The 24,271-nt window shown below is 43.2% G+C and overlaps 4 protein-coding genes across 4 annotated transcripts; 2 read left to right on the top strand and 2 right to left on the bottom strand.

The window, feature by feature from the left end:
• Positions 1-4,164: 4,164 nt before the first annotated feature.
• Positions 4,165-5,162, bottom strand: LOC148478942 (histone H1.01-like). Its single transcript, XM_088455146.1, has one exon. It carries the CDS (start codon positions 5,143-5,145, stop codon positions 4,480-4,482), a length of 666 nt encoding a protein of 221 aa, XP_088311272.1. The 5' UTR covers positions 5,146-5,162; the 3' UTR covers positions 4,165-4,479.
• Positions 5,163-10,825: 5,663 nt separating this feature from the next.
• On the top strand, positions 10,826-11,301 carry LOC148478941 (histone H3). The gene has a single exon (XM_088455147.1). The coding sequence runs from the start codon at positions 10,852-10,854 to the stop codon at positions 11,260-11,262; it is 411 nt and encodes a 136-aa protein (XP_088311273.1). The 5' UTR covers positions 10,826-10,851; the 3' UTR covers positions 11,263-11,301.
• A 573-nt stretch (positions 11,302-11,874) lies between these two features.
• On the bottom strand, positions 11,875-12,267 carry LOC148478940 (histone H2A type 1-like). The gene is made up of 2 exons (XM_088455207.1): positions 12,201-12,267; positions 11,875-12,134 (listed from the first exon to the last, which is right to left on the bottom strand). The coding sequence occupies exons 1-2, from the start codon at positions 12,265-12,267 to the stop codon at positions 11,875-11,877; spliced, it is 327 nt and encodes a 108-aa protein (XP_088311333.1).
• Positions 12,268-12,538: 271 nt separating this feature from the next.
• On the top strand, positions 12,539-12,931 carry LOC148478939 (histone H2B 1.1-like). Its single transcript, XM_088455206.1, has 2 exons — positions 12,539-12,694; positions 12,833-12,931. The coding sequence occupies exons 1-2, from the start codon at positions 12,539-12,541 to the stop codon at positions 12,929-12,931; spliced, it is 255 nt and encodes an 84-aa protein (XP_088311332.1).
• The last annotated feature ends 11,340 nt before the right edge of the window (positions 12,932-24,271 follow it).

The following is a 24,271-nucleotide window of genomic DNA, read 5'->3' as shown; positions in this document are numbered from 1 at the left end:
GCTTCCTTTATTATGGTAAGGTGAGGCTCTTGCTTGCTTTGGGGGAAGGGACCTGATGCGCACTGTGTATGACTCTCGTCCCCACTGGACATGCGCCAGAAATCCCATCGCAACCCTCCTACTGGGCATGCGCCCGCCAGAGATGGAAATTCAACAGCATACAGTACTGTACCGGCTGCAGTAATACAGCCAACTGCGCATGCTCTGTGATGGCATAGCGCTACATGGCGTATGGTTTGGCGCCACAGATCCCATTGTACCCCCCTCCATTTCTAATCCATCGCAGATGGCTGACAGCCACCATAGCGCCAAACGTGTAATACAGAGAGCTCTCTCTCATACAGATCCCACTACTACCGTACTTAGTGTGCATTCTGTACAAGGCATTCAGTACAAATTACAACAGTGGAGCACTCGCCACCCAGCAGTTAAGCACTGTATTACATGCAATTACAAAAGTGGAGCACTCGCCACCCAGCGGTTAAGCACTGAATTACATGCCGTAGCATATCCTTCGTTGAAGAATACCACAGTATTCCACAAGTCCATGGCGCGACTCAGAGGCCTGCACGCCACGCCACAAGTCCATGGCGCGACTCACGCCACGCCATGAGCAACAAAATAGCTGGGCAGATCTGTACTTATTCAAATCAATACATTTTGCTCCTTTGCCAACTTTACCAGCCTAATTCGTGCCCAAAACCTTGTTGGGCCAGGCAAAATATAAGTGGTTCATATGTAAGTGACCCTTCCATGTTGGTTGGAGGGGTTAAATTTGTGGCCCAAGGCTATTTAACCCTTTTAACTTTACAGTTACTTATTCAAAGTTGTATAATTTGGTGCCTGTGCCAACTTCGCCAACTTATTTCATGCCCAAAACTTTGTTGGGAAAGGCAATATACAAATGGTTCTTATGTAAGTGACCCCCTCTATAGGTTGCAAAAGCCAAATTTGTTGCCCAAGGTTATTTAACCCTTGCTACACTACAGCTACTTATTCAAATGAATACAATTTGTACCAGTGTCTACTTTGCCAGCCTATTTTATGGCCAAAACCTTTTTGGGCCAGGCAAAATAATAGTTGAACATATGTAAGTGACCCTTCTCTGTTTGTTTCAAGTGTAAATTGTGGCCCAATGCTATTTAACCCTTGCAAAACTAGAGCTACTTATTAAAATCAATAAATTTTGCACCTTTGCTACTTTGCCAGCCAAATTTGTGCCCAAAACCATGTTGGGCCAGGCAAAATATAAATGGGTCATATGTAAGTGACCACCCTCTGTTGGTTGCAAGTGTCAAATTTGAGGCCCAAGGCTACTGAAGTCTTGCAAAACTACAGCTATTTATTCAAATCAATACAATCTGCAGCTGTGCCCACTTTGCCAGCCTATTTCATACCCAAAACCTTTTTTTGGCCAGGCAAAATACAAGTGGTTCATATGTAAGTGACCCCCCTCTGTTGGTTGCAAATGTCAAATTTGTGGCACAAGGCTATTTAACCCTTGCAACACTACATGTGCATATTCAGATTAATACAATTTGTACTTTTGCCCATTTTGCCAGCCTATATCATGCCCAAATACTTGTTGGGCCATGCAAAATATAAGTGGGTCATATGTAAGTGACCCCCCTCTTTTGGTTGGAAGTCTCAAATTTGTGGCTCAAGGCTATTTAACTCTTGCAAAACTAAAGCTACTTATTCAAATCAATACATTTTGCTCCTTTGCCCACTTTGCCAGCCTAATTCATGCCCAAAACCTTGTTGGGAAAGGCAATATACAAATGGTTCTTATGTAAGTGGGGTCACCTCTATAGGGTGCAAAGGTCACATTTGTGGCCCAAGGTTATTCAACCCTTACTACACTACAGCTACTTATTCAAATGAATACAATTTGTACAAGTGTCCACTTTGCCAGCCTATTTTATGCCCAAAACCTTGTTGGGTCATGCAATTTTCAAGTGGCTCGTATGTAAGTGACCCTTCTATGTTGGTTGGAGGTATCAAATGTGTAGCCCAAGGCTAATTAACCCTTTTAAGTTTACAGCTACTTATTCAAAATAGTATAATTTGGTGCCTGTGCCAACTTCGCCAACTTATTTCATGCCCAAAACTTTGTTGGGAAAGGCAATATACAATTGGTTCTTATGTAAGTGACCCCCTCTATAGGTTGCAAAGGCCAAATTTGTTGCCCAAGGTTATTTAACCCTTGCTACACTACAGCTACTTATTCAAATGAATACAATTTGTACCAGTGTCCACTTTGCCAGCCTATTTTATGCCCAAAACCTTTTTGGGCCAGGCAAAATAATAGTTGATCAAATGTAAGTGACTCATCTTTGTTTGTTTCACGTGTAAATTGTGGCCCAATGCTATTTAACCCTTGCAAACTAAAACTACTTATTCAAATCAATACATTTTGCTCCTTTGCCCACTTTGCCAGCCTAATTCATGCCCAAAACCTTGTTGGGAAAGGCAATATACAAATGGTTCTTATGTAAGTGGGGTCACCTCTATAGGGTGCAAAGGTCACATTTGTGGCCCAAGGTTATTCAACCCTTACTACACTACAGCTACTTATTCAAATGAATACAATTTGTACAAGTGTCCACTTTGCCAGCCTATTTTATGCCCAAAACCTTGTTGGGTCATGCAATTTTCAAGTGGCTCGTATGTAAGTGACCCTTCTATGTTGGTTGGAGGTATCAAATGTGTAGCCCAAGGCTATTTAACCCTTTTAAGTTTACAGCTACTTATTCAAAATAGTATAATTTGGTGCCTGTGCCAACTTCGCCAACTTATTTCATGCCCAAAACTTTGTTGGGAAAGGCAATATACAATTGGTTCTTATGTAAGTGACCCCCTCTATAGGTTGCAAAGGCCAAATTTGTTGCCCAAGGTTATTTAACCCTTGCTACACTACAGCTACTTATTCAAATGAATACAATTTGTACCAGTGTCTACTTTGCCAGCCTATTTTATGCCCAAAACCTTTTTGGGCCAGGCAAAATAATAGTTGATCAAATGTAAGTGACTCATCTTTGTTTGTTTCACGTGTAAATTGTGGCCCAATGCTATTTAACCCTTGCAAACTAAAACTACTTATTCAAATCAATACATTTTGCTCCTTTGCCCACTTTGCCAGCATACCTCATGCCCAAAACCTTGTTGGGCCAGGCAAAATATTATTGGGTCATATATAAGTGACCCCCCTCTATAGGTTGCAAATGTCAAATTTGTTGCCCAAGGCTATTTAACCCTTGCACAACTACAGCTACTTATTCAAATATAAAAAATGTCCCTGTGCCCACTTTAATGCCCTATTTCATGCCCAAAACCTTTGAAGACCCCTCTGTGTGAGTTCCAAGTGTCACATTCAATGCCCAAGGCTACTTACCCTTACTACAGCTACTTATTGAAATGTATTAATTGGTGCCTATGCCCACTTTAATTCCCAAAACTTTGTTGTGCAAGGCCAATTGCAAGTGGGTCATATGTAAATGACCCCACTCTGTGAGTTCGAAGTGTCATATTTGTTGCTAAAGGCTATTTAACCCTCGCACAACTACAGCTACTTATTCAAATGTAAATTGGTGCCTATGCCCACTGTAATGCCCTATTTTATTCCCAAAACTTTGTTGGGCAAGGCCAATTACACATGGGTCATATGTAAGTTAACCCGCTCTGTGGATTCCAAGTGTCAAATTTGTTGTCTAAAGCTATTTAACCCTTGCACAACTACAGCTACTTATTTAAATATATAAAAATCTGGTGTTTGTGTCTAAATTACCACCATATTTCATGCCCAAAACCTTGTTGGGCAAGAAAAATTGCATGTGGGTTATATATTAGTTAACCCCCTCTGTGGATTCCAAGTTTAACAATTGTTGCCCAAGGCTATTTAACCCTTGCACAACTACATCTACTTATTCAAATATAGAAAATCTGGTTCCTCTGCCCACTTTACCACCCAATTTCATACCCAAAACCTTGTTGGGCTAGGCCAATTGCAAGTGGATAATATGTAAATAACCCCACTGTGTGAGTTCCAAGTGTAAAATTCAATGCCCAAGGCTAATTACCCTTGCACAATTACAGCTACTTATTCAAATGTATTAATTGGTGCCTATGCCCACTTTAATGCCCTATTTTATGCCCAAAACTTTGTTGGGCAAGGCCAATTACAAATGGGTCATATGTAAGTTAACCCCCTCTGTGGATTCATATTTTGTTTATTCAATAAGCTTATTGATTCTCTTTGATAAAAAAATGTTTTAATATAAAATGTTCTGAATAAGAAGCAGGAAAGTGAAGAAGAAGCTGGAGCACGAATAAGAAGCTAACTGCAGCCTCGTCCAGATAACGCTACAGTAAAAGCAAACAAAAATTAGCAGTGTTCTCAGCTCTCCTGGGAAGATATGGGTGGCTCTGAAAAGAGCCTTTGTGGTGATAACAAGGAGCGAGGCTACAACAGCTCTTCCATTACTTCTTTGCCGCAGCTTTCTTAGGCTTAGCTGCCTTCTTGGCCGGGCTTTTTGCGGCTTTGGGCTTCGCTGCTTTCTTGGCCGAACTCTTGGCAGCTTTGGGTTTTGCTGCCTTCTTGGCCGGACTCTTGGCCGCCTTCTTAGGCTTCACGGCTTTCGGCTTCTTTGGGCTTTTGGCAGCAGCCGCCTTTGATGGTTTCTTGACCTTCTTCGGGCTCTTGGCTGCACTTGGAGCTTTCTTGGGCTTCTTCGGGGATTTGGCCACTTTTTTTGCCGCAAGTTTCTTGGGCTTCAGAGACTTCTGAGCGGCTTTCGTGCTTTCCAGCTGCTTCTTGTTGAGTTTGAAGGAGCCGGAAGCGCCGGTGCCTTTCACCTGGGTGAGGGTTCCTTTGGTCACCAGACTCTTCACACCCAGTTTGACGCGGCTGTTATTCTTCTCTACATCATAGCCTCCGGCAGCCAGAGCCTTCTTCAGGGCGGCAAGTGAAACACCACTGCGCTCTTTGGAGGCGGCCACGGCTTTTACGATGAGCTCGGAGACGCTGGGACCAGAAGATTTGGGGCTTTTCTTGACACCTCCTGCAGCTTTCTTCGGCTGCCGCTTCTTTTTGGCTGCGCTCTCTGATGGCGGGACAGCGGCGGCGGCTGGTGCAGTTTCTGCCATTGTAGACTACGACACAACGTAAGAAATATTAATACATTACCTACTGCTGCTGATGTCACTTATATACACTGTCGGCTGTGCTGTGATTGGCTGCTGAGCGTTGCGTGTATTGTGCTCCCATTGGCTGAATAAACAGCTGTGTAAATCCTTCCCTGTCTGTGTGTATGGCACAATCTGCCCTCAGCTTGTGTTTCCCTAGCGCAGAAAAAGAGTATTTTATACGGAACGAGAAGAACATAGAGCTGGCTCTCTGACCCTCACTCGTACGCCAAGATCTTTCCTTACCCTTTATGGCCAATGATGGCTTAGGCGCTGCGAAGGAGACCAGAAATAGTCATCGGCAGCTCACCCACACCAAGCTACATCTGCCAGGCATGTAACACATCTCTCTCTTTCGTGAGGCTAAAATGTCCCATCGTGGTTTTTTTTCTCTCCTCCTGACCCTGGAGATAATGAAGGTGCTCTGCGGCACAACCTGTGCAGAGCAGGCCACCCACTGAATCACATAAAGGTGATGTGTGGACTCTTGTACTCCCGGGGAGATAGCACAGACAGGCTGCCTCACAAGGTAATTGAAGTCTTGTCTAAGAACTGTAGTTATGTAAGTTACAGAGGTAAAGATACATAGCACAGTCAGTTAAAAGGTTAATCCTGCCTGGCATTCCCCTGGTTAGGAAGAATACTGGTGGCATTTCCCCAAAATGTTCTTATAGTGATCCATGTGGATGGTCATTTATGTGTATTTAATAAGACAGATGTGACTGTAAAAAGGATGATAGTGACATCATGGTCCCATTAATGTAAGATTTTAAAAGGAGTAAATGTGAGCAATAGGTAGAGGCATTGGAATATAGGGTAGACTAGGGAATGAAGGGAGATAGACTGAAGAATAGTGGAACCAGAGGAGTAAATGAGACAACACTATAAGGGGAGACAGTATGAATAGTGATAAAAAATAGAGAGAGACAGTAGTAATAAGGGGATAAATAGGATGACCGCTAGGATATGGTCTGGTCGGTAGTCAGAAGTGGGACAGGGAAAAATAAGGGAAGTATAGAGGTGATGGGGTAAAGGGCGTAACAGAGGAAAAATAAATGGAGATGGGAGGATCCTATGAAAAATAAAGGGAGACCTGATGGAACAGAGGGAAGAATAGAGAGCCAATCGTGTGAGATTTTGAGCTATCATTAAGATGGTTCTAGCTCGACTTAGGTATAGGGCACCCAGCAGAGGCATTTGTGCACCTGATGGATGGAAGAGATGAGATCCTGGACAATTGAGTCTTACTGGCTCATTCTCTGCTAAGACTGGCTCCAGAATTCAGAGAGTGGGTGACCGGAAGCAAACCATCCTCCCTAACTTACCCCTAGCAACTCCTGTGTAAGACAATCCACCTGTAATGTACCTTTGTGTCCATTCAATCAATTTTGTATTGGTAAAAAAGAAATTAGGAATTGGGTACTTCGATTATTTTGGTTCAGTCTGACTTCATATTTTCAAATTGCCGCTGTCAGATTGCAAATGAGGAATATTCCCTCACGTGCATTACATGAATCTGTGGGTCACTGGGGTCATGCTTGGCAACTTTTCTGCCATTCATGCAGTGTGACCCTGATCCTTGCTGGGTTCTACAGACCCTGAACCTTTGAGCTAGCTCGCTGGTTCGGCTTGTAACTGCAGAGTTTTGGACGTCAATTGATGATGGCACATCTCCGCCTGTGCAGAGGATCTGGGACAGAGGAGTCTGTCTGACCACAACGAGGTTGGGTAGGAGTCTGTCTGACCACAATGAGGCTGGGTAGGAGCATAGAAATGGAAGGGTGTGGGGGAGGAGGGGGGAGGTTGTAGAAAGGGCGGCTTTAACTGTGACAGGGAGATCTGATCATTTCTTTTGATGTGATAGGGCCGGGGTGATAATTATTAATCCTATGTATTGTTCTACTGAGTACTAACTGAATGGGTAGTAAAGTGAAAACATCATAAAGAGTTACATAAAGCATTGTATGTTCATTTGGTCGCATGTTTATATGTTATATGATCTGTTGAATAACCATTTATCCTGTTTCCATTTTTCTCATATCATATAAAATTGCATTCCCTATTACTGCTTATATCTCAGTAATTGCATGTTTAGAAGTCATGGACATATATATAAAATAATTGAATGGGCAGAAATAAAAAAATCAGGGATTAAAATAGAAGAATAATTAGTGATTATCTGAATGTACTGAACCTTTAGTACTGTGTCTGAATTGTATTTCCATCGAGTACAGTATATTATGAGCCCCTACTTGTAGTTTCTCAAATTTATGAGGTTTAGCTTGTGGTCTAATTTGGCACAGATTGTATCTACTATTGTTTCATAGAATTGTAACAATAGTAACTGTTTCTCATTAGTATCATATTGTATCTACTGCATGCAGAAGTTCTGATCATACTCCATTGAAAGGAGCAGGATGTGACGCATTGGTGAACGCCTCCCTCACAGCCCAGAGGTTTCCTACTAGGTCCGCTCGCACTGTATAAGAGGAGGACTTCACAGTAGTGAGGGCATTAGAGGTATTTTTTTTTTGTTGTTCTTCGTGAAAGCAGAAAGAAACATGTCTGGCAGAGGCAAAGGTGGAAAGGGGCTCGGTAAAGGAAGGTTCTTCGTGATAACATCCAGGGCATCACTAAGCCCGCCATCCGTCGCCTGGCCCGGAGAGGGGGTGTGAAGCGCATCTCAGGTCTCATCTACGAAGAGACTCGTGGCGTGCTAAAGGTTTTTCTGGAGAACGTTATCCGGGATGCCGTCACCTACACCGAGCACGCCAAGAGGAAAACGGTCACTGCAATGGATGTGGTGTACGCTCTGAAGCGCCAGGGCCGCACTCTCTATGGATTCGGAGGCTAAGCACCGATGCGCATCTAATTCCATTAAACCACACAAAGGTCCTTTTCAGGGCCGCCCATCTTTTCTATCAGAGAGCTGGAATAACGTTGCTGTATACACTCTGCATTATAGTCCTAGCAAGCTCGTCACAGTATGCACCGGCTCCGGACTCCTAATACTTCTCATGGTTGCACCTTCTATTTAGATCCGTGCAAGTAGGAAGTATCGAGTGCAAGGTCATAGTTGAAATCCGTGCCCACGCTGGCTGATGCCGTGTTACATAATACATATGATAAAGCTGCAGTTTAGGCTAGTGTCAGGGGAATTCGCCAAACACTGCGTAAAGGAATAATTCTATGGATAATGTGTGTTTTAAAATCTCAGTTACCTTATAAATGCGTCAAAACTGCAATGAAATTGGCTGTGCAACCCACAATAAAACCTTGAAAAAAAACGTTTCATGTGTAGGGGTGATTTATATACTTTGTATTATTCTACTGGATAATAACTCTGTAATTGCATGTTCGGAAGCCAATCCGCCTGAGCTGTAACGCTGTGGTCATTTCCTTGGGGGGGGCAGATCCGTACCCATCAGTTGTTAGGAGGAACTTTAATATATCCCAGAAGAAATGAGAGAATTATTTATGCTGCAGAAGTTGTGATATGGAGGTGTCCCTTTTGTCTATTCAATCGAGTTGGACTTTAGAAAGAGGGATTTGGTTACTTCGATCATTTCGGCCTGACTTCTTCCCTAGGCGCTCAAGAATCACATGGCTCATATTGCCACTGTCAGAGTGCAAATGAGGAACATTCCCGTCATTGGTGCATGTATAGGAACTGGGGGTGACCACTACTCACTGGGGTCATGCTGGGCAAACTTTTTGTCACTACAGTAAGTCATGCAGTGGCCCTGATCCTTGCTAGGTTCTATAGACACTGAATCTTTGAGCTGGCTCTCAGGTGTTGCCAGTATATACAAATATAGGTCGATTGCACGTCAGTTGATGATGTCGCAAATCCGCTGGTGCCGAGGATCTGGAAATGAGGAGCCTGTCTGACCACAATGGAGAATTGTACTTTCTTTTGGCCGCATGTTTCTATTGTATATGTTATGTAAATTATTATTTTTGCTTGTTTCATTTTTCTCATATTATACAGTGCATTGCCTTTTACTCCATTTATTTTATAGCATTAAGGTACATGTGTGTGGGGAAATAGAGGAACGGGTCTGACAATATAGCCCATTACAATTTTATTGATGGGTATCATACATATAAAATATATTACATGCGGCCCTCGACAGTTTACTAAAGTGTGGTTACCCGCCGGCCGCCACCCCCAGAAATGATTGTCCACCCATGCTCAATGCTCGCCAGTGATGGAAGCACATGCAAAGGGTCCTATTGGGAAGCCGGTGTCCCCTAAATATACCACCTATCAGTATTTAATTAGTAAGCACCAAATACCATATGCACCGGTATGGATTATTAATTTATTATATTATCCACCCTTATTACTAATTATATCTCACTAATAACTACGTAATTGCATGTTCAGGAGTCATGAGAGTGGAAAAGGAACAAGCAAAATATAAATAAGATGATTGAATGTGCAGAACGAAAATACAAATCTGGAATTAATCTAGAACAATAAAAGTGACTGTTTTATATACTGTGCCTTTAGTATAGATTCTGATTTTTATTTCAACTGAGTACAGTATATTGTGAGCCCCTTTGTACTACCCAGTGCCGTAACTAGGGTAGTGCGACTTGTGCCATGGCATAGAGTAGGGGGCGCTGTTTGGGCCTGTTCTACCACTTTATTATCATTCTTACTTGTAGCTTCCTCTTCTTTTATCACCAGCATCTCTTGGTTGCCCAAGGAGTACCCCTATCTCTTCCCTGGCCCTTCCCCACGAAGCCATGGCCCTTTTTCAGGTTATGTCCCTAATTTAAAAATGCTGGGGGGGTGGGGGGCGCACAATGCTCTCTCTGGCACCCAAATGTAGCCCTGTATTTCTTCATGTAGTATCTCCGATTTCTGAGGTTTAAATTGTGGTCTGAATCCACTAATGTTTCATAGAATAGAAACAATTGTAAAATAATATTTATTGTTTCCCATTAGTATCACATTGTGTCCAAAGCATGCTGACGTTCTGATTATACTCTGGTCTAATATTGCTCACAATAGGACAACTGATGCCTACCATATAAATGTATTCTTAATGCTTTAATAATAAAATGATTATCATGTTATTGTGAATGTTGCATCATTTGCTCATATATTGATCTATGCTGTTTATACCGCGATTATATTCTATGATCTCCCGGACAGTAGTGAGTGTAGCTTAAAGAAATCATCTTGTTTAAACACAAAACTTTCCCGTCCTTGGCAGCTATTCAGTACTCTACAGGATTCTATTACGTTATCTCTACACCCGACACTAGTCCTATATTGTAGTGATACAATATCACCATCCGTATGTAGGGAGCCACTCATTGTTTCTTCTCGCTGGAATACAAGAAAATAATTTCTGGTTAAATTACAACGACTGGAATTTGAATTACAAAAAAAGAAAAAGCTATTTATTGTAACTCGTGTCATACCCGCGCTGGCCTGTTATATTATATACTTTACATAACTAATAACGGTGGAAACCAAAATTCTTGGCGGGCTATTTGAAAGTTTCAACGGCTTTGTGTCAGCCAATCAGGAAGATGGGCGCCTTTAATTCATCAAATCACAACGCAGCACTGCGCATAAATGGAGTTGTTGCCGGCTGTTCTTCACTCATTCCTTCTAATTGCCTACATAACTGCATTGTATAAAGCAGGATGGCCAGGACCAAGCAGACTGCCCGCAAATCTACTGGAGGGAAAGCACCCCGCAAGCAGCTGGCAACCAAAGCCGCCCGGAAGAGCGCCCCAGCTACCGGCGGCGTGAAGAAGCCTCACCGCTACCGACCCGGGACTGTTGCCCTCCGAGAGATCCGACGCTATCAGAAATCCACCGAGCTGCTGATCCGCAAGCTGCCCTTCCAGCGCCTGGTGAGGGAGATCGCCCAGGACTTTAAGACCGACCTGCGTTTCCAGAGCTCTGCCGTCATGGCCCTACAGGAGGCCAGCGAGGCTTATCTGGTCGGGCTTTTCGAGGACACCAATCTGTGCGCCATCCACGCCAAGAGGGTGACCATCATGCCCAAAGACATCCAGCTGGCCCGCAGGATCCGAGGGGAGAGGGCATAATGATACTCGGCACTCCTCTACACGCAACACAAAGGCTCTTTTCAGAGCCACCACATCTTTCTAAATGAGCTGAAGCATAAACATCTCAATTCAAGTGGAAGACCGTTGTTAAAATCTCAGCTCCGTTTCACCTCTAGGTGGGGTGGGGTCTACATGACCAGTCCCTTACTAAGTAGCCACACATCACACAGTGTTTACGCTATAGTCCCCCCGCATTTTCCTGTCGCTGCCTTCGACAACGGCAGAAGTCTCTTGTCTCACCAGCGTCAAGTTATGGCAAAGGGAACAACCAGACTAGAAGACACGAGTAGCCGTTTCAATGCAAGTTATATAGCCTTTAACGTATTGAATTAGAATGTTAGGCTTCCCTGTACAGTTCACGCGGAGCTGCATTCCTCTCCAGAACCATCCCCACGTTCTATACAGTCATAGCATTATATGGCTGCAGGTCTCTGCACTATTACAAGACGTACATAAGAGCGTATAATGGCTCTTCCACTAAATCGGCCTCGTTTACTAGCAGTGGTAAACCATGAATAAGCTCTTTAGGGACGTAGTGTGTGGCTCTGAAAAGAGCCTTTGTGTTGCGGGGACGAGTGTCTAGTAGTAAAATCACTTGCTCTTAGCGGCCTTGTGGCTCTCGGTCTTCTTGGGCAGCAGCACGGCCTGGATGTTGGGCAGGACGCCTCCTTGGGCGATGGTCACCCCACCGAGCAGCTTGTTTAGCTCTTCGTCGTTGCGCACAGCCAACTGTAAGTGGCGGGGGATGATGCGGGTCTTCTTGTTGTCGCGGGCGGCGTTTCCGGCAAGTTCCAGGATCTCAGCCGTCAGATACTCGAGCACTGCGGCCAGGTACACCGGGGCCCCGGCTCCTACACGCTCAGCATAGTTTCACTTCCTCAGCAGACGGTGAACGCGACCAACTGGGAACTGGAGACCGGCCCGAGATGAGCGAGTCTTTGCCTTAGCCCGGGTCTTGCCGCCTTGTTTCCCTCTTCCAGACATGCTCGGCACACAGAAATTAAAATACACTCAACCTGGTTGAACTAGTAACGAAAATGAGCTTGCCCTCCTTGTTATATACACACTCAGACCGGATCCACTGCTTGCTCTGTGATTGGTCTGCTTAAACAGCAATTCATGTAGTACAAATTCATGGACTGACCAATCAGCAAATGACGGTTGGATGTTTGAGACCGCATTTACATCACGTGACACGTCTACCCAATAGTGCATCTAGCATGGGTAAAGCCTTATTTGCATGAGCTACTTATAAATGCAACAGGTCTTAGCCCCCTTAGCCAAGTCTGCTCCGGCGGCCAAGAAAGGCTCAAAGAAAGCGGTGACCAAAACCCAGAAGAAAGATGGGAAGAAGCGTAGGAAGACCAGAAAGGAAAGTTACGCCATTTACGTGTACAAGGTGCTGAAGCAGGTGCACCCTGATACCGGCATCTCCTCCAAGGCTATGGGCATCATGAACTCCTTTGTGAATGATATCTTTGAGCGCATTGCTGGGGAAGCTTCCCGCCTGGCTCATTACAACAAGTGCTCCACCATCACCTCCCGGGAGATCCAGACCGCTGTACGACTGCTGCTGCCGGGTGAGCTGGCCAAGCACGCCGTGTCCGAGGGCACCAAGGCCGTCACCAAGTACACCAGCGCCAAGTGATCTGCTTTCTTTCTCCTTCCCACATAAAAAACACAAAGGCTCTTCTAAGAGCCACCCACCTCCTCTAATCGGGCTTTAACTATTGCTGTGATCCCTATTCTGGGCTGATAGTAACGTGCTCTTCCAGTCTTTTATACATTTATTTATTTATTTTTTTATTTATCAAGTTTAAGCAAAAGTATTGCCAAGGCGATTCCACTAATGTACATTCTGTATCCTGTGTTGGCGCTCAGCTAGAACAGCTTTGGAATTTTTGCTCTTTAATAATATGTCGGATATTGAACGTTTGTAGCTGCACTAATCTGTGCAGCAGCAGCGACCTCATGTGGTCACTGGTGGAATAGCATTTATGTATAAAATTCGTTTGTCTCATCTGCAATATCTGTCCGCAGTATTATACTTGTACAGTTTTAAATGTCAGTTAAGCTCAATAAACAATTAGATTATTCCCTTCATTTGCATTAATAAAAGCCACAAACTATTGTGTTCATTTTATTAAAATACATATAAAAATGTATACAATCTGCCTTTAATGTCTTTACAATTTTATATACATCTCACACACTGCGAGATGAAGTGCAGGGCACAATGGGCCTGATTTAGAGATGGACGCTAATGCAATGGAATCTGATCTTGCACGGAATGCAGCTGCTATAGTATCCTGTTTCCAAAGCTTACCTGAGCATAGGGATGCCCACTTCTGCCCTCTCATATCCGTCAGACTTCACGCACCAGCATAAACATCAGTAATATTAGTGCAGATCGGGCAGCCATGCATCATATTCGGCAAGTCTGACCAGCCGCAAACACTGCAGCTATCCTGACACGCACAGAGCTCTTATGTTGCATAGGAGATCACACTGGCTCATTTATGCACGCCCCTGAAACAGCGTTTAAATGGTTAGACACGCCAGCGTTTGCCTACCCACCCCTGCTTACCTCCCCCAAATGCTAACTACCTGGCACTCACTTTGCAGATGAAAATATTGCGTAACAATTGCTGCGCGTGCATCTTGCACACATGCACAACGGCAAAAAATCGCTCAATCTACGTAAATATTGGCATTGCGTACATTTCTGAATCAGGCCCACTGTGCCAAGGTAAAGTGGATTTAAGCAAGTTCACCTGAGCTGTCTCCGTTGTCTAAAGAAGCTTCCATGTTATACCTTCCGGAGTTAAAGCACTGAAGCATATTTTAGAACTTGGTTTAAAACCCTGACAGCAAATCCCCAAGCATTATAACCCTTACCTGACATAAAGAATACCACATACAGGACCTGATTCAGAGCCGGTCGCTAAGGCACGATTGCTCGCAGCTGCTACGAGTGACGAAATGCAACACAAGCAATTGCTCGCAATGCACAGCACAAGCGGGTAAACACTCATCCCAAGTAAGACCACTGAGTGCCGCTTATTGGAATGTATATGGATGCTAAACAAGCAGGCACCGTGGCTGATGATTACACGGAAGGAGAGTGCTGTGCCATTGGATCTGATATATACAGTCAGGTCCATAAATATTGGGACATTGACAGAATTTTCAGATTTTGGCCTCTATTCACCACCACAATGGTTTTGAAATGAAACAAACAAGATGTGCTTTCAGATTTAATTTGAGGGTCATTACATCCAAATCGGGTGAACGGTGTAGGAATTACAACAGTTTCAATATGTGCCTCCCACTTTTTAAGGGGCCAAAAGTAATGGGACTATCAACTCAAAAGCTATTTCATGGACAGATGTGGGCTATTCCCTCATTATTTCATTATCAATTAAGCAGGTAAAAGGTCTGGAGTTGATTCTAGGTGTGACATTTGCATTTGGAATCAGTTGCTGTCAACTCTCAATATGAGATCCAAAGAGCTGTCACTATCAATGAAGCAAGTCATCATTAGCTGAAAAATCAAAACAAACCCATCAGAGAGATAGAAAAAACATTAGGTGTGGCCGAATCAACTGTTTAGAACATTCTTAAAAAGAAAGAACGCACTGGAGAGCTCAGCAACACCAAAAGACCCGGAAGACTACGGAAAATAACTGTGGTGGATGACAGAAGAATTATTTCCCTGGTGAAGAAAAACCTCTTCACAACAGTTGGCCAAATCAAGAACACTCTTCAGGAGGTAGATGTATATGTGTCAAAGTCAACAATCAAGAGAAGACTTCACAAGAGTGAATATAGAGGGTTCACCACAAGATGCAAACCATTGGTGAGCCACAAAAACAGGAAGACCAGATTAGAGTTTGCCAAACAACATCTAAAAAAGCCATTACAGTTCTGGAACAACATCCTATGGACAGATGAGACAAAGATCAACTTGTACCAGAGTGATGGGAAGAGAAGAGAAGGAAAGTAACTGCTGATGATCCAAAACATACCACCTCATCAGTGAAGCATGGTGGTGGTAGTGTCGTGGCGTGTGCATGTATGGCTGCCAATGGAACTGGTTCCCTTGTATTTATTGATGATGTGACTGCTGACAAAAGCAGCAGAATGAATTCTGAAGTGTTTCGGGCAATATTATATGCTCATATTCAGTCAAATGCTTCAGAACTCATTGGACGGCGCTTCACAGTGCAGATGGACAATGACCCGAAGCATACTGCAAAAGCAACCAAAGAGTTTTTTAAGGCTAAAAAGTGGAATGTTATGCAATGGCCAAGTCAATCCCCTGACCTGAATCCGATTGAGCATGCATTTCACCTGATGAAGACAAAACTGGAGGGAAAATGCCCCAAGAACAAGCAGGATCTGAAGACATTTGCAGTAGAGGCCTGGCAGAGCATCACCAGGGATGAAACCCAGCGTCTGGTGATGTCTATGCATTCCAGACTTCAGACTGTAATTGCCTGCAAAGGATTTGCAACAAAGTATTAAAAAGTGAAAATTAGATTTAGGATTGTTTAGTTTGTCCCATTACTTTTGGCCCCTTAAAAAGTGGGAGGCACATATAGAAACCGTTGTAATTCCTACACCGTTCACCTGATTTTGATGTAATTACCCTCAAATTAAATCTGAAAGTCTGCAGTTAAATCACATCTTGTTTGTTTCATTTCAAAGCCATTGTGGTGGTGAATAGAGGCCAAAATATGAAAATTCTGTCAATGTCTCAATATTTATGGACCTGACTGTATATATATATATATATATATATATATATATATATATATATATATATATGTTAAATTAAAATGAACATATAGACAGATGGAGAGGGTTTTTTTTTTTTTTTTTTTTTTTTAAATACCTAATGGATTATCTTAAACAAAAAACATGTGTTCTGTTTTTATTATATTTTTTTTCAAAATGTAAATTTTTTTAAAGCTCCCTTTGGATAGCAATGGCTGGATACAATGTCAAGTTATTCCTTGTAGGGTTACGGATACCCTCATCCAGGAGGCACTAGCCAGATTCTCTTTTGGACATAACATTCCAGTACAAGCTCGCAAGAGAATCTGTGTGGAAATAATCAAGATCATCATGTTGATGTTTATTTTGTCAGAAAAAAGTAGGTATTTTATTTATTTTACAAACAAAGGAAAAATGGCTTGAGAATGTTGTTGTTTTTTCATGATTAACAAACACAACAAAGTCTCTTTTGTTGTCCCAATGCTTTAAGCCCAATGGTCAATATATAATTTGTAACATAGCAAGGTGTTTTTTTCCCAAATTAATTGAAGCTGTAAATCTTATTAGGTGGGATGACCACTGAGAGTGCTTCGGTCAAATAAATGCGAGGTGACGTGTACAATGACGTTGTCCTTTAATTATGGACGCCCATGAAATAGGGTGGTAAAGTGGGCACAGGCACCAATTTATACATTTCAATACGTAGCTATAGTTGAGCAAAGGTTAAATAGCCTTGGGAAACAAAGTTGACACTTGGAATCCGAATCCACAGAGGGGGGTCACTTACATGTGACCCACTTGCAATTGGCATTGCCCAACAAGGTTTTGGGCAAAAAATAGGGTGGTTAAGGGGGCACAGGCACCAATTTATTCATTTTAATACGTAGTTGTATTTGTGCAAAGGTTAAATAGCTTGGGAAACAAATTTGACACTGTGAACCTATTCAGGGGGGTCACTTACAAAATGCTCTCTTGCAATTGACCTTGCCCAACAAGATTTTGGGCAGGAAATCTGATGGCAAAGTGGGCACAGGGACCATTTTATAAATTAGACTGATCTGCCATCCGAGAAACCGATTTGTAAGCTATACCCACATCAGGCATATAGTGTTACCCACAGCAACCAAGCCCCGGAGTGCATCACTTTCCAGGGCTTCATGCATATGTGAAATGTGGCCAAACCCAGTGGCGGAACTCCTGGAGACAATGGAGTCATTTGCCGCCGGGCTCCAGCCCTTAAGGAGGCACCTGGCTCTATTGTCCCCCAGGCCGTTCCGGGCACTGCTATGGAGATGGAGCGCCGCTGATCGGCGCTCCACCTCCAGCGGCGTCAATACGGGGGGTGCTGTTGCACCCTCTATTTGCCGGGCGCATGCTGAGTGTGTTAAGAGCAGGCGCCCGGCTCATTTTTTCCCCCCGGCGGTAGCCGGAGGAACGGAGCTCACTCCTGAGCTCCGCTTCCGGGTCCCGCAATGCACTATGGGAGTGATGTCATGGGGATTTGGGTAATTCGATCATTTTGGGTCAGACTGACTTCTTCCCTAGGTGCTCCTGAATCACATGGTTCAAATTGCCACTGTTAGAGTGCAAATGTGGAAGATTCCCATAACGTGCATGTGTATGATCTGTGGGTGACCACTTCTCACTGGAGTTATGCTGGGCAACCTTTCTGGCAATCATGCGTTGTGACCCAGATCCTTGCTAGGTTTTGACATTTGCTTTTAATATGAAGGGGCTGATGAATAATATCCTATATATTCTCCTAGACTTGATGGGCGAAATGGATGGATAGTGTGAATGGAAACCACATGATAGCGAGCTTCATACAGGATGTTATTTTTCTTTGGCCAGATGTTTATATTTATATTTTATGTAGGGTAAATATTTTGTTTGTTTCCATGTTTCTAATATTATACAGTGTATACATATTTACTCTTTTCATTTTACAGCATTAATGTAAATGTGTGTGGAAAATAGAGGATTGTTCCTGTCAATAAGATCTATTACAATATTATTGGTAAGTGTTAAAATTATAAAATATTTTAAATGTGTCTCTCGATGGTTTACAAAAGTGCGATTACCTGCCACCCCCAGTAATTATTGTCCATCCATGCTCATTGTCCTCCAGTGATAGCAGCACATGCAAGGGGTCCTATAGGGAAGCCAGTGTCCCCTAAACATTATCCCACCTGTCACCATCTAATTAGTAAGCACCAATTACCATCTGCACCAGTATGGATTATTACTTTATGATATTCTCTCCCCTTATAACTAATCCCATTACAGTAATAACTACGTAATTGCATGTTCCAGAGTCATGGACAGTAGTGCATCCGATTTGTACACAGAAGAGAAAGAGCGCTCACTGTTGGTATAATAATGCACCATAGGAAGAGGTCAGTGATTATCGTTACATTAGGTTTTACTTTTATTGTCAATTCAAATATATTCAGGTCACTGCACATACATTCATTTTAAATCTTTACAGTACTCTTCAAGAGTATTAAACGCCATTAATCACTAAAAATATATATTTTATTTATGGTTATTCTTCCCAAGAACAAGCAAAATATAATTAAGACAAATTAATGTTCAGAAAGATTATTATATAGAACAATACAAGTGATTACTTTTATATGCTGTATCTTTTGTGCTGTATCTGAATTTATTTTTTACCTAGTGCGGTGTATTATGAGCCCCTATATATAACAGATGTAGCCCTATATTTTCTTCATGTAGTTTCTCAGTTTTATTAAGTTTAGGTTGTGGTCTAATGGTGCATATACATGGTCAGATTTTTCTTCAGATCTGAACGATAACGATTTTAAAAATTGTGCAAAGTATTTCACCTCCTGTGCCTCCTTTATTAATTATACTCATAGGTAGCTAGCTTATTCTTTACTGAATCCTAATGCTATAGTTTCTAATGCCTTATGATTTGTAATAGTTAAATTGTTTTAAGGATTCTCTCAGTCTATTGACTAAAGTGAATGCTTGATTTATTTGTAGCCTTAGATGTATGGTATGTGGTCATTGTTGACTTAAGCCATTTTTATTGCTAGCTTTCTCTGGCTGGCCAATTGGGGGTTTTCATTAATTAGTGTCCACACTTGCCTGCATTCCTGTATAAGTGTCAGTAGTTTGGCTGGGGAAGCGTTGGCTGGGTTCAGCTTTTTTCAAAGTGCAGTGTTTTTAAGTGCATAACTAGCGTTAGACCAGCGTTAAACCGAGGAGAAACAGAAGGAGATAAGGTCCATCAAGCAACAAACCTCAACAATCTAAAGACTCAGACTACAACTGGACTCCCTGTACAATCACGGCAAGAACACTTCTATTGCTATTAATAATGCTGGCCTTCTGATTCTCGCATACAATTCAATGCTTATCGTACTTTTTCCCATGTCAGTTTACATCTATCTACTTTGAAACACTGTCCTTTATCTCAGCTCTCCTGCCTAGCCTCACATCATCTATCTGCTTACAATCTGCATTATTTTTCAAATTCTGCACACATTAGATTACCACTTTTAATCCTCCCTATGACAATCTTGTTATTCTGCAGACATATTGATACACTGTTTTTTGATACATCACTGTTTTTTTTTTCACTTGCATTCCTACAAATTTCTTGTACTCATATCTCATTTACATTTCCAAATTTCATTCCTCTTGTTTACTTATAAACACCATGACAAGGTTTTCGTCAACTCCCTCCTTCACTCAATCTCTACCTAATCCTCTGTTCTGCCCCCCTGCTTCCACCTTTATCCTTTCCCCCTTATCTCTTCCACCTCCTCCTTCCCTTCTCCCCCCTCCTCTGTCTGCCTACTCTCCCCTTCTCTCCCATTACTCCACTTTCTTCCTGCTCTACCCCCCCCATTGTCCTACTATCCCACCACTAAACCCTCCTCCCTGTTACTTCACCACACTGCCATCCACATCTCCCTCCCTGCTCACCTCCTACAGCTTCCCTTTCTAGCTCAGGTGCCCGCACCATCACTAAACTCTATTCATATCAGTCCCCCAAATTAATCTTTCCTCCATGTTACAGCAACCCGGATAATCTTATTCACATCTCCCCCACAAATGCTATCTCTCTATCCTGTGCCCTCTGGAATGCCAGGTCAGTCTGTAATAAACTGGTCCCCACCCATGACCTTTTTATCTCCAACTCTCTGAATCTCCTAGCCATCACTGAAACTTGGATCTGACCCTCTGACACCACTTCTCCTGCTGCCTTATCCTCTGGGGACCTTGCCTTCTCCCAGACCCCCCGGCCTGGGGGTCGCCATGGTGGTGGTGTTGGGGTCCTTCTGTCCACCAGATATTCCTACCAGCTAATACCCTCTGAACCATCCCTCACATTCCCCACATTTGAGGTTCATGATATATGCCTCTTCCAACCAGCAAACCTCAGAGTAGCTGTCATTTACCGTCCCCCTGGCTCTCCCTCCAAATTCCTTGACAACTTCGCTTCCTGGCTCCCTCACTTTCTCTCCTCAGATCTTCCCTCCATTATCCTAGGTGATTTTAATATTCCTATTGATATTCCCACAGAATCCTCTGCAGCTAAACTACTTACCCTCACCTCTTCATTTGGTCTCGCCCAATGGACCTCCTCACCCTCCCATGTGAGTGGGCACTCACTTGACCTGGTCTTTACTCACCATTGTGATATTTCTGATTACTCCAATTACCCATTCCCCCCTCTCTGACCATCACCTTCTCTCTTTTAACCTATCCCTCTCTCCTTCCCCTCCTCTAACTCCTAAGTCTACCATTACTAAGCGTAATATTGAGGCTATTGACACTGTTGCTTTTTCCTCCCTGCTGGACTCTCTTCTCTACCCTATCATTTCTCTCTCCTGTCCTGAACAAGCTACTTCCCTGTACAATTCCTCCCTTACTTCTGCTCTTGATTCTGTTGCTCCAGCAATAACCATTCACCCTCGCAGATCCACACCATAACCCTGGCATTCCAAATGCACCAGATACCTACAAAAGTGTTCAAGAGTTGCAGAGCGTCAGTGGAGAAAGTCACGCTCTAAGGCTGACTTCCTCCATTTCAAATTTATTCTCTCTTCCTACAGTGCTGCCCTGTCTCTCTCCAAACAAACATATTTCAAGAACCTCATCTCCTCCCAGTCCTCAAACCCCCGGCGTCTCTTTGCCACTTTCAACTCCCTACTCTGCCCTTCCCCTCCTCGCCTTCCCTCCTCGCTCTCTGCCCTCGACTTTGCCACCTACTTTACATCTAAAATTGACTCCATACGTGAGGACATCATATCCCATCAGACCCTCAGCACTTCTCCCCCTCCTTGCCCTTACCACCCCTCCCCTTCTGTCTCACCAACTCTGACATCCTTCTCCCCTGCTTCTGGAGAGGAAGTCATGGCCCTCATCTGGTCCTCCCCTCCTTCCACCTCCCCTCTTGACCCTATCCCTTCCCGTCTCCTCTCCCACCTGTCTACTTCTGCCTATTCCCATCTGGCTCACCTCCTTAATCTCTCCCTATCATCTGGCACTGTCCCTTCTGCATTCAAACATGCCCATTCTTAAAAACCTACCCTTGATCCTAACATACTTTCCAACTATCGACCCATCTCTCTTCTCCCTTTTGCTTCCGAACTCCTTGAGCGTATTGTCTACAACCGCCTTACCACCTTTCTTTCCTCCCACTCCCTCCTTGACTCATTTCAATCTGGCTTCCGATCTCTCCATTCCACTGAAACTGCCCTCACGAAAGTCAGTAACGACCTCCTTGCTGCCAAATCCAAGGGCCACTACTCTCTGCTCATTCTCCTTGACCTCTCTGCTGCATTTGACACTGTAGACCACCCTCTCCTCCTGCAAATCCTTTACTCTCTCGGTTTATGTGACACTGCCCTCTCCTGGCTTTTCTCCTACCTCTCTGATTGTTCCTTCGCTGTGTCCTCTTATGACTCCTCTTCCCCTCCACTTCCACTAACAGTAGAAGTTCCCCAAGGTTCTGTTCTTGGACCTCTCCTTTTCTCCCTATATACATCCTCTTTAGGTGAACTCATTAACTCCTTTGACCTCCAATATCATCTCTATGCAGATGATACTCAAATTTACCTTTCCACCCCTGAGCTCTCCCCCTCGCTCCTTACCAGTATCTCCAACTGTCTCTCTGCTGTCTCTTCGTTGGTGTCCAAGCGCTTTCTTAAACTTAACATGTCTAAGACTGAGTTGATCATCTTCCCACCCTCTTCCACTACATTACTTTCCACAATTTCATTATCTATTGATGGCACAGCCCCAAAGTGCGCTGTCTTGGAGTTATCCTAGACTCCTCCCTCTCCTTTAAGCACCTCTCGCAGTCCTGCCGTTTTCACCTAAAATATCTCCAGGATTAGACCCTTCCTCACCCAGGATGCCACTAAAACCCTCATCCACTCACTGGTCATATCCAGATTGGACTACTGTAACCTTCTCCTAGCTGGCCTCCCAGTCTCTCACCTCTCTCCACTACAATCTGTTCTCAATGCTGCTGCTTGGCTCATCTTCCTCTCCAGACGTTCTACATCTGCTTCCCCACTCCTTCAAGCCCTACACTGGCTCCCCTTCCCCTTCAGATGCCAATTCAAGGTTCTTACATTTGCCTACAAAGCCCTCACCAAATCCTCTCCCACATAAATTTCTGACCTCTCCCTTCACACTCCCGCCCGCCCACTTCGCTCAACTAATGCATGCCGCCTCTCTTGCCAACTGATTACTTCCTCCCACTCCCGCATCTGAGATTTTGCCCGTGCTGCTCCCTACCTTTGGAATGCACTCCCTCTCCCTATCAGACTCTCCACCTCTCTACAAATCTTCAAACGGGCTCTCAAGACCCACTACTTCATCAAGGCCTTTCAGCACTCATCCTAACCCACCTCATGCTCTTTCCTTCCTAACTTCCCCTTCTGTGTCATGCTTGTCTGTCTGCCCCTCCCCTTAGAATGTAAGCTCTCATGAGCAGGGACCTCTTCCCTCATGTGCTTCTCTTTACATTTTCTTCTACTCTCTACTCCCCATAGGGCACCTAACACGTGACTGCCAACTCCCGGCAGCTTATTGTGAGTGCTTTAATCGCTATTTCAGCAATGTATATAAATCGTGTCCTTGTCCTGCACTGTAATGTACTGTAAGTTACTTGTTTCTTGTACACCTATTAGTTCTATGTAAGGCGCTGCGGAACACTTGTGGCGCCATATAAATAAAGGATAATAATAATAATAATAATCGTTCATAGCTGAAGGAAAATCTGATATATCTGACATGTTTGTCAGATGAACGATGCACGTTCCCGCTGGTCAGATAACGGTATCTGACATCTGATGTGTTTGCAGTCAGACTTGGACGCTTCCTTTCAATTTAATGCAGACAGAAATCGTTCAATCGTTCAAATCGTTCATCTGACACATCTGACCGTGTGTATGCTCCATAAGTTTAAACTTTGGCACAGATTGAATCAGCAAATGTTTAACAGAATAGTAACAATTGTATAATACTATATACTGTTTCCCATTAGTATTATATTGTGTCCAATACATACATAAGCTCTGATTATACTCAATTCTAATGCTACTCATAATATGACAACTGATACCTTCCATATAATTTTATTCTTAATGCTTTAATAAGAAAATTATTATAAATATTTCATCACATAAGGATATATTGATCTAAGGTGCTGTATTTATTGCAAGCATATACTATGGTCTTCTGGGCATAAGTGAGTGTAGCTTAAAAGTATCATATTGTTTTAACACAATACTGTCCCTGCTCATGGTAGCCATTCAGCAATGTGATTACATTATCTCTTTCAAATCTCTTTAGACCCGAACCCTGTATTGCAATATCACAGCCATGAGTTCCGTATGTAGGGGGCAACTGTTGTTTCTTCTCGCTGGAATACAAGGAAATAATTCCCGGTTCAGTTACATGGACAGAAATATGATAACATTTAAAACTTCCATTTATTGTAACTCATGTCATTCCCACGCTGGGAATACTTAACTGTACCAATATCGGAGAAAACGAATTTTTGGCGGGCTTTTTAAAATTTACAACAACTTTGCCTCAGCCAATCAGGAAGATGGGCGTCTCTAATACATCAAATCACAACGCAGAACTGCGCATAAATAGTTGCCCACTACTATCTTTATTCATTCTTCCTACATAACTGTCTGTACTTGTATATAGA

Source organism: Taudactylus pleione, unplaced genomic scaffold (assembly GCF_031769625.1).
Source record: "Taudactylus pleione unplaced genomic scaffold, aTauple2 ptg000644l, whole genome shotgun sequence".
Taxonomy (NCBI): domain Eukaryota; kingdom Metazoa; phylum Chordata; class Amphibia; order Anura; family Myobatrachidae; genus Taudactylus; species Taudactylus pleione.
This window is presented reverse-complemented; position numbering and strand designations above follow the sequence as displayed.

Coding starts and splice junctions, on each gene's coding strand:
- LOC148478942 (XM_088455146.1), bottom strand. CDS start 5,145: ATGGCAGAAACTGCACCAGCCGCCGCCGCTGTCCCGCCATCAGAGAGC.
- LOC148478941 (XM_088455147.1), top strand. CDS start 10,852: ATGGCCAGGACCAAGCAGACTGCCCGCAAATCTACTGGAGGGAAAGCA.
- LOC148478940 (XM_088455207.1), bottom strand. CDS start 12,267: ATGTCTGGAAGAGGGAAACAAGGCGGCAAGACCCGGGCTAAGGCAAAG. Junction 12,135..12,200: donor GACTCGCTCATCTCGGGCCG/GTCTCCAGTTCC, acceptor CTGAGCGTGTAG/GAGCCGGGGCCCCGGTGTAC.
- LOC148478939 (XM_088455206.1), top strand. CDS start 12,539: ATGCAACAGGTCTTAGCCCCCTTAGCCAAGTCTGCTCCGGCGGCCAAG. Junction 12,695..12,832: donor TGTACAAGGTGCTGAAGCAG/GTGCACCCTGAT, acceptor ACCTCCCGGGAG/ATCCAGACCGCTGTACGACT.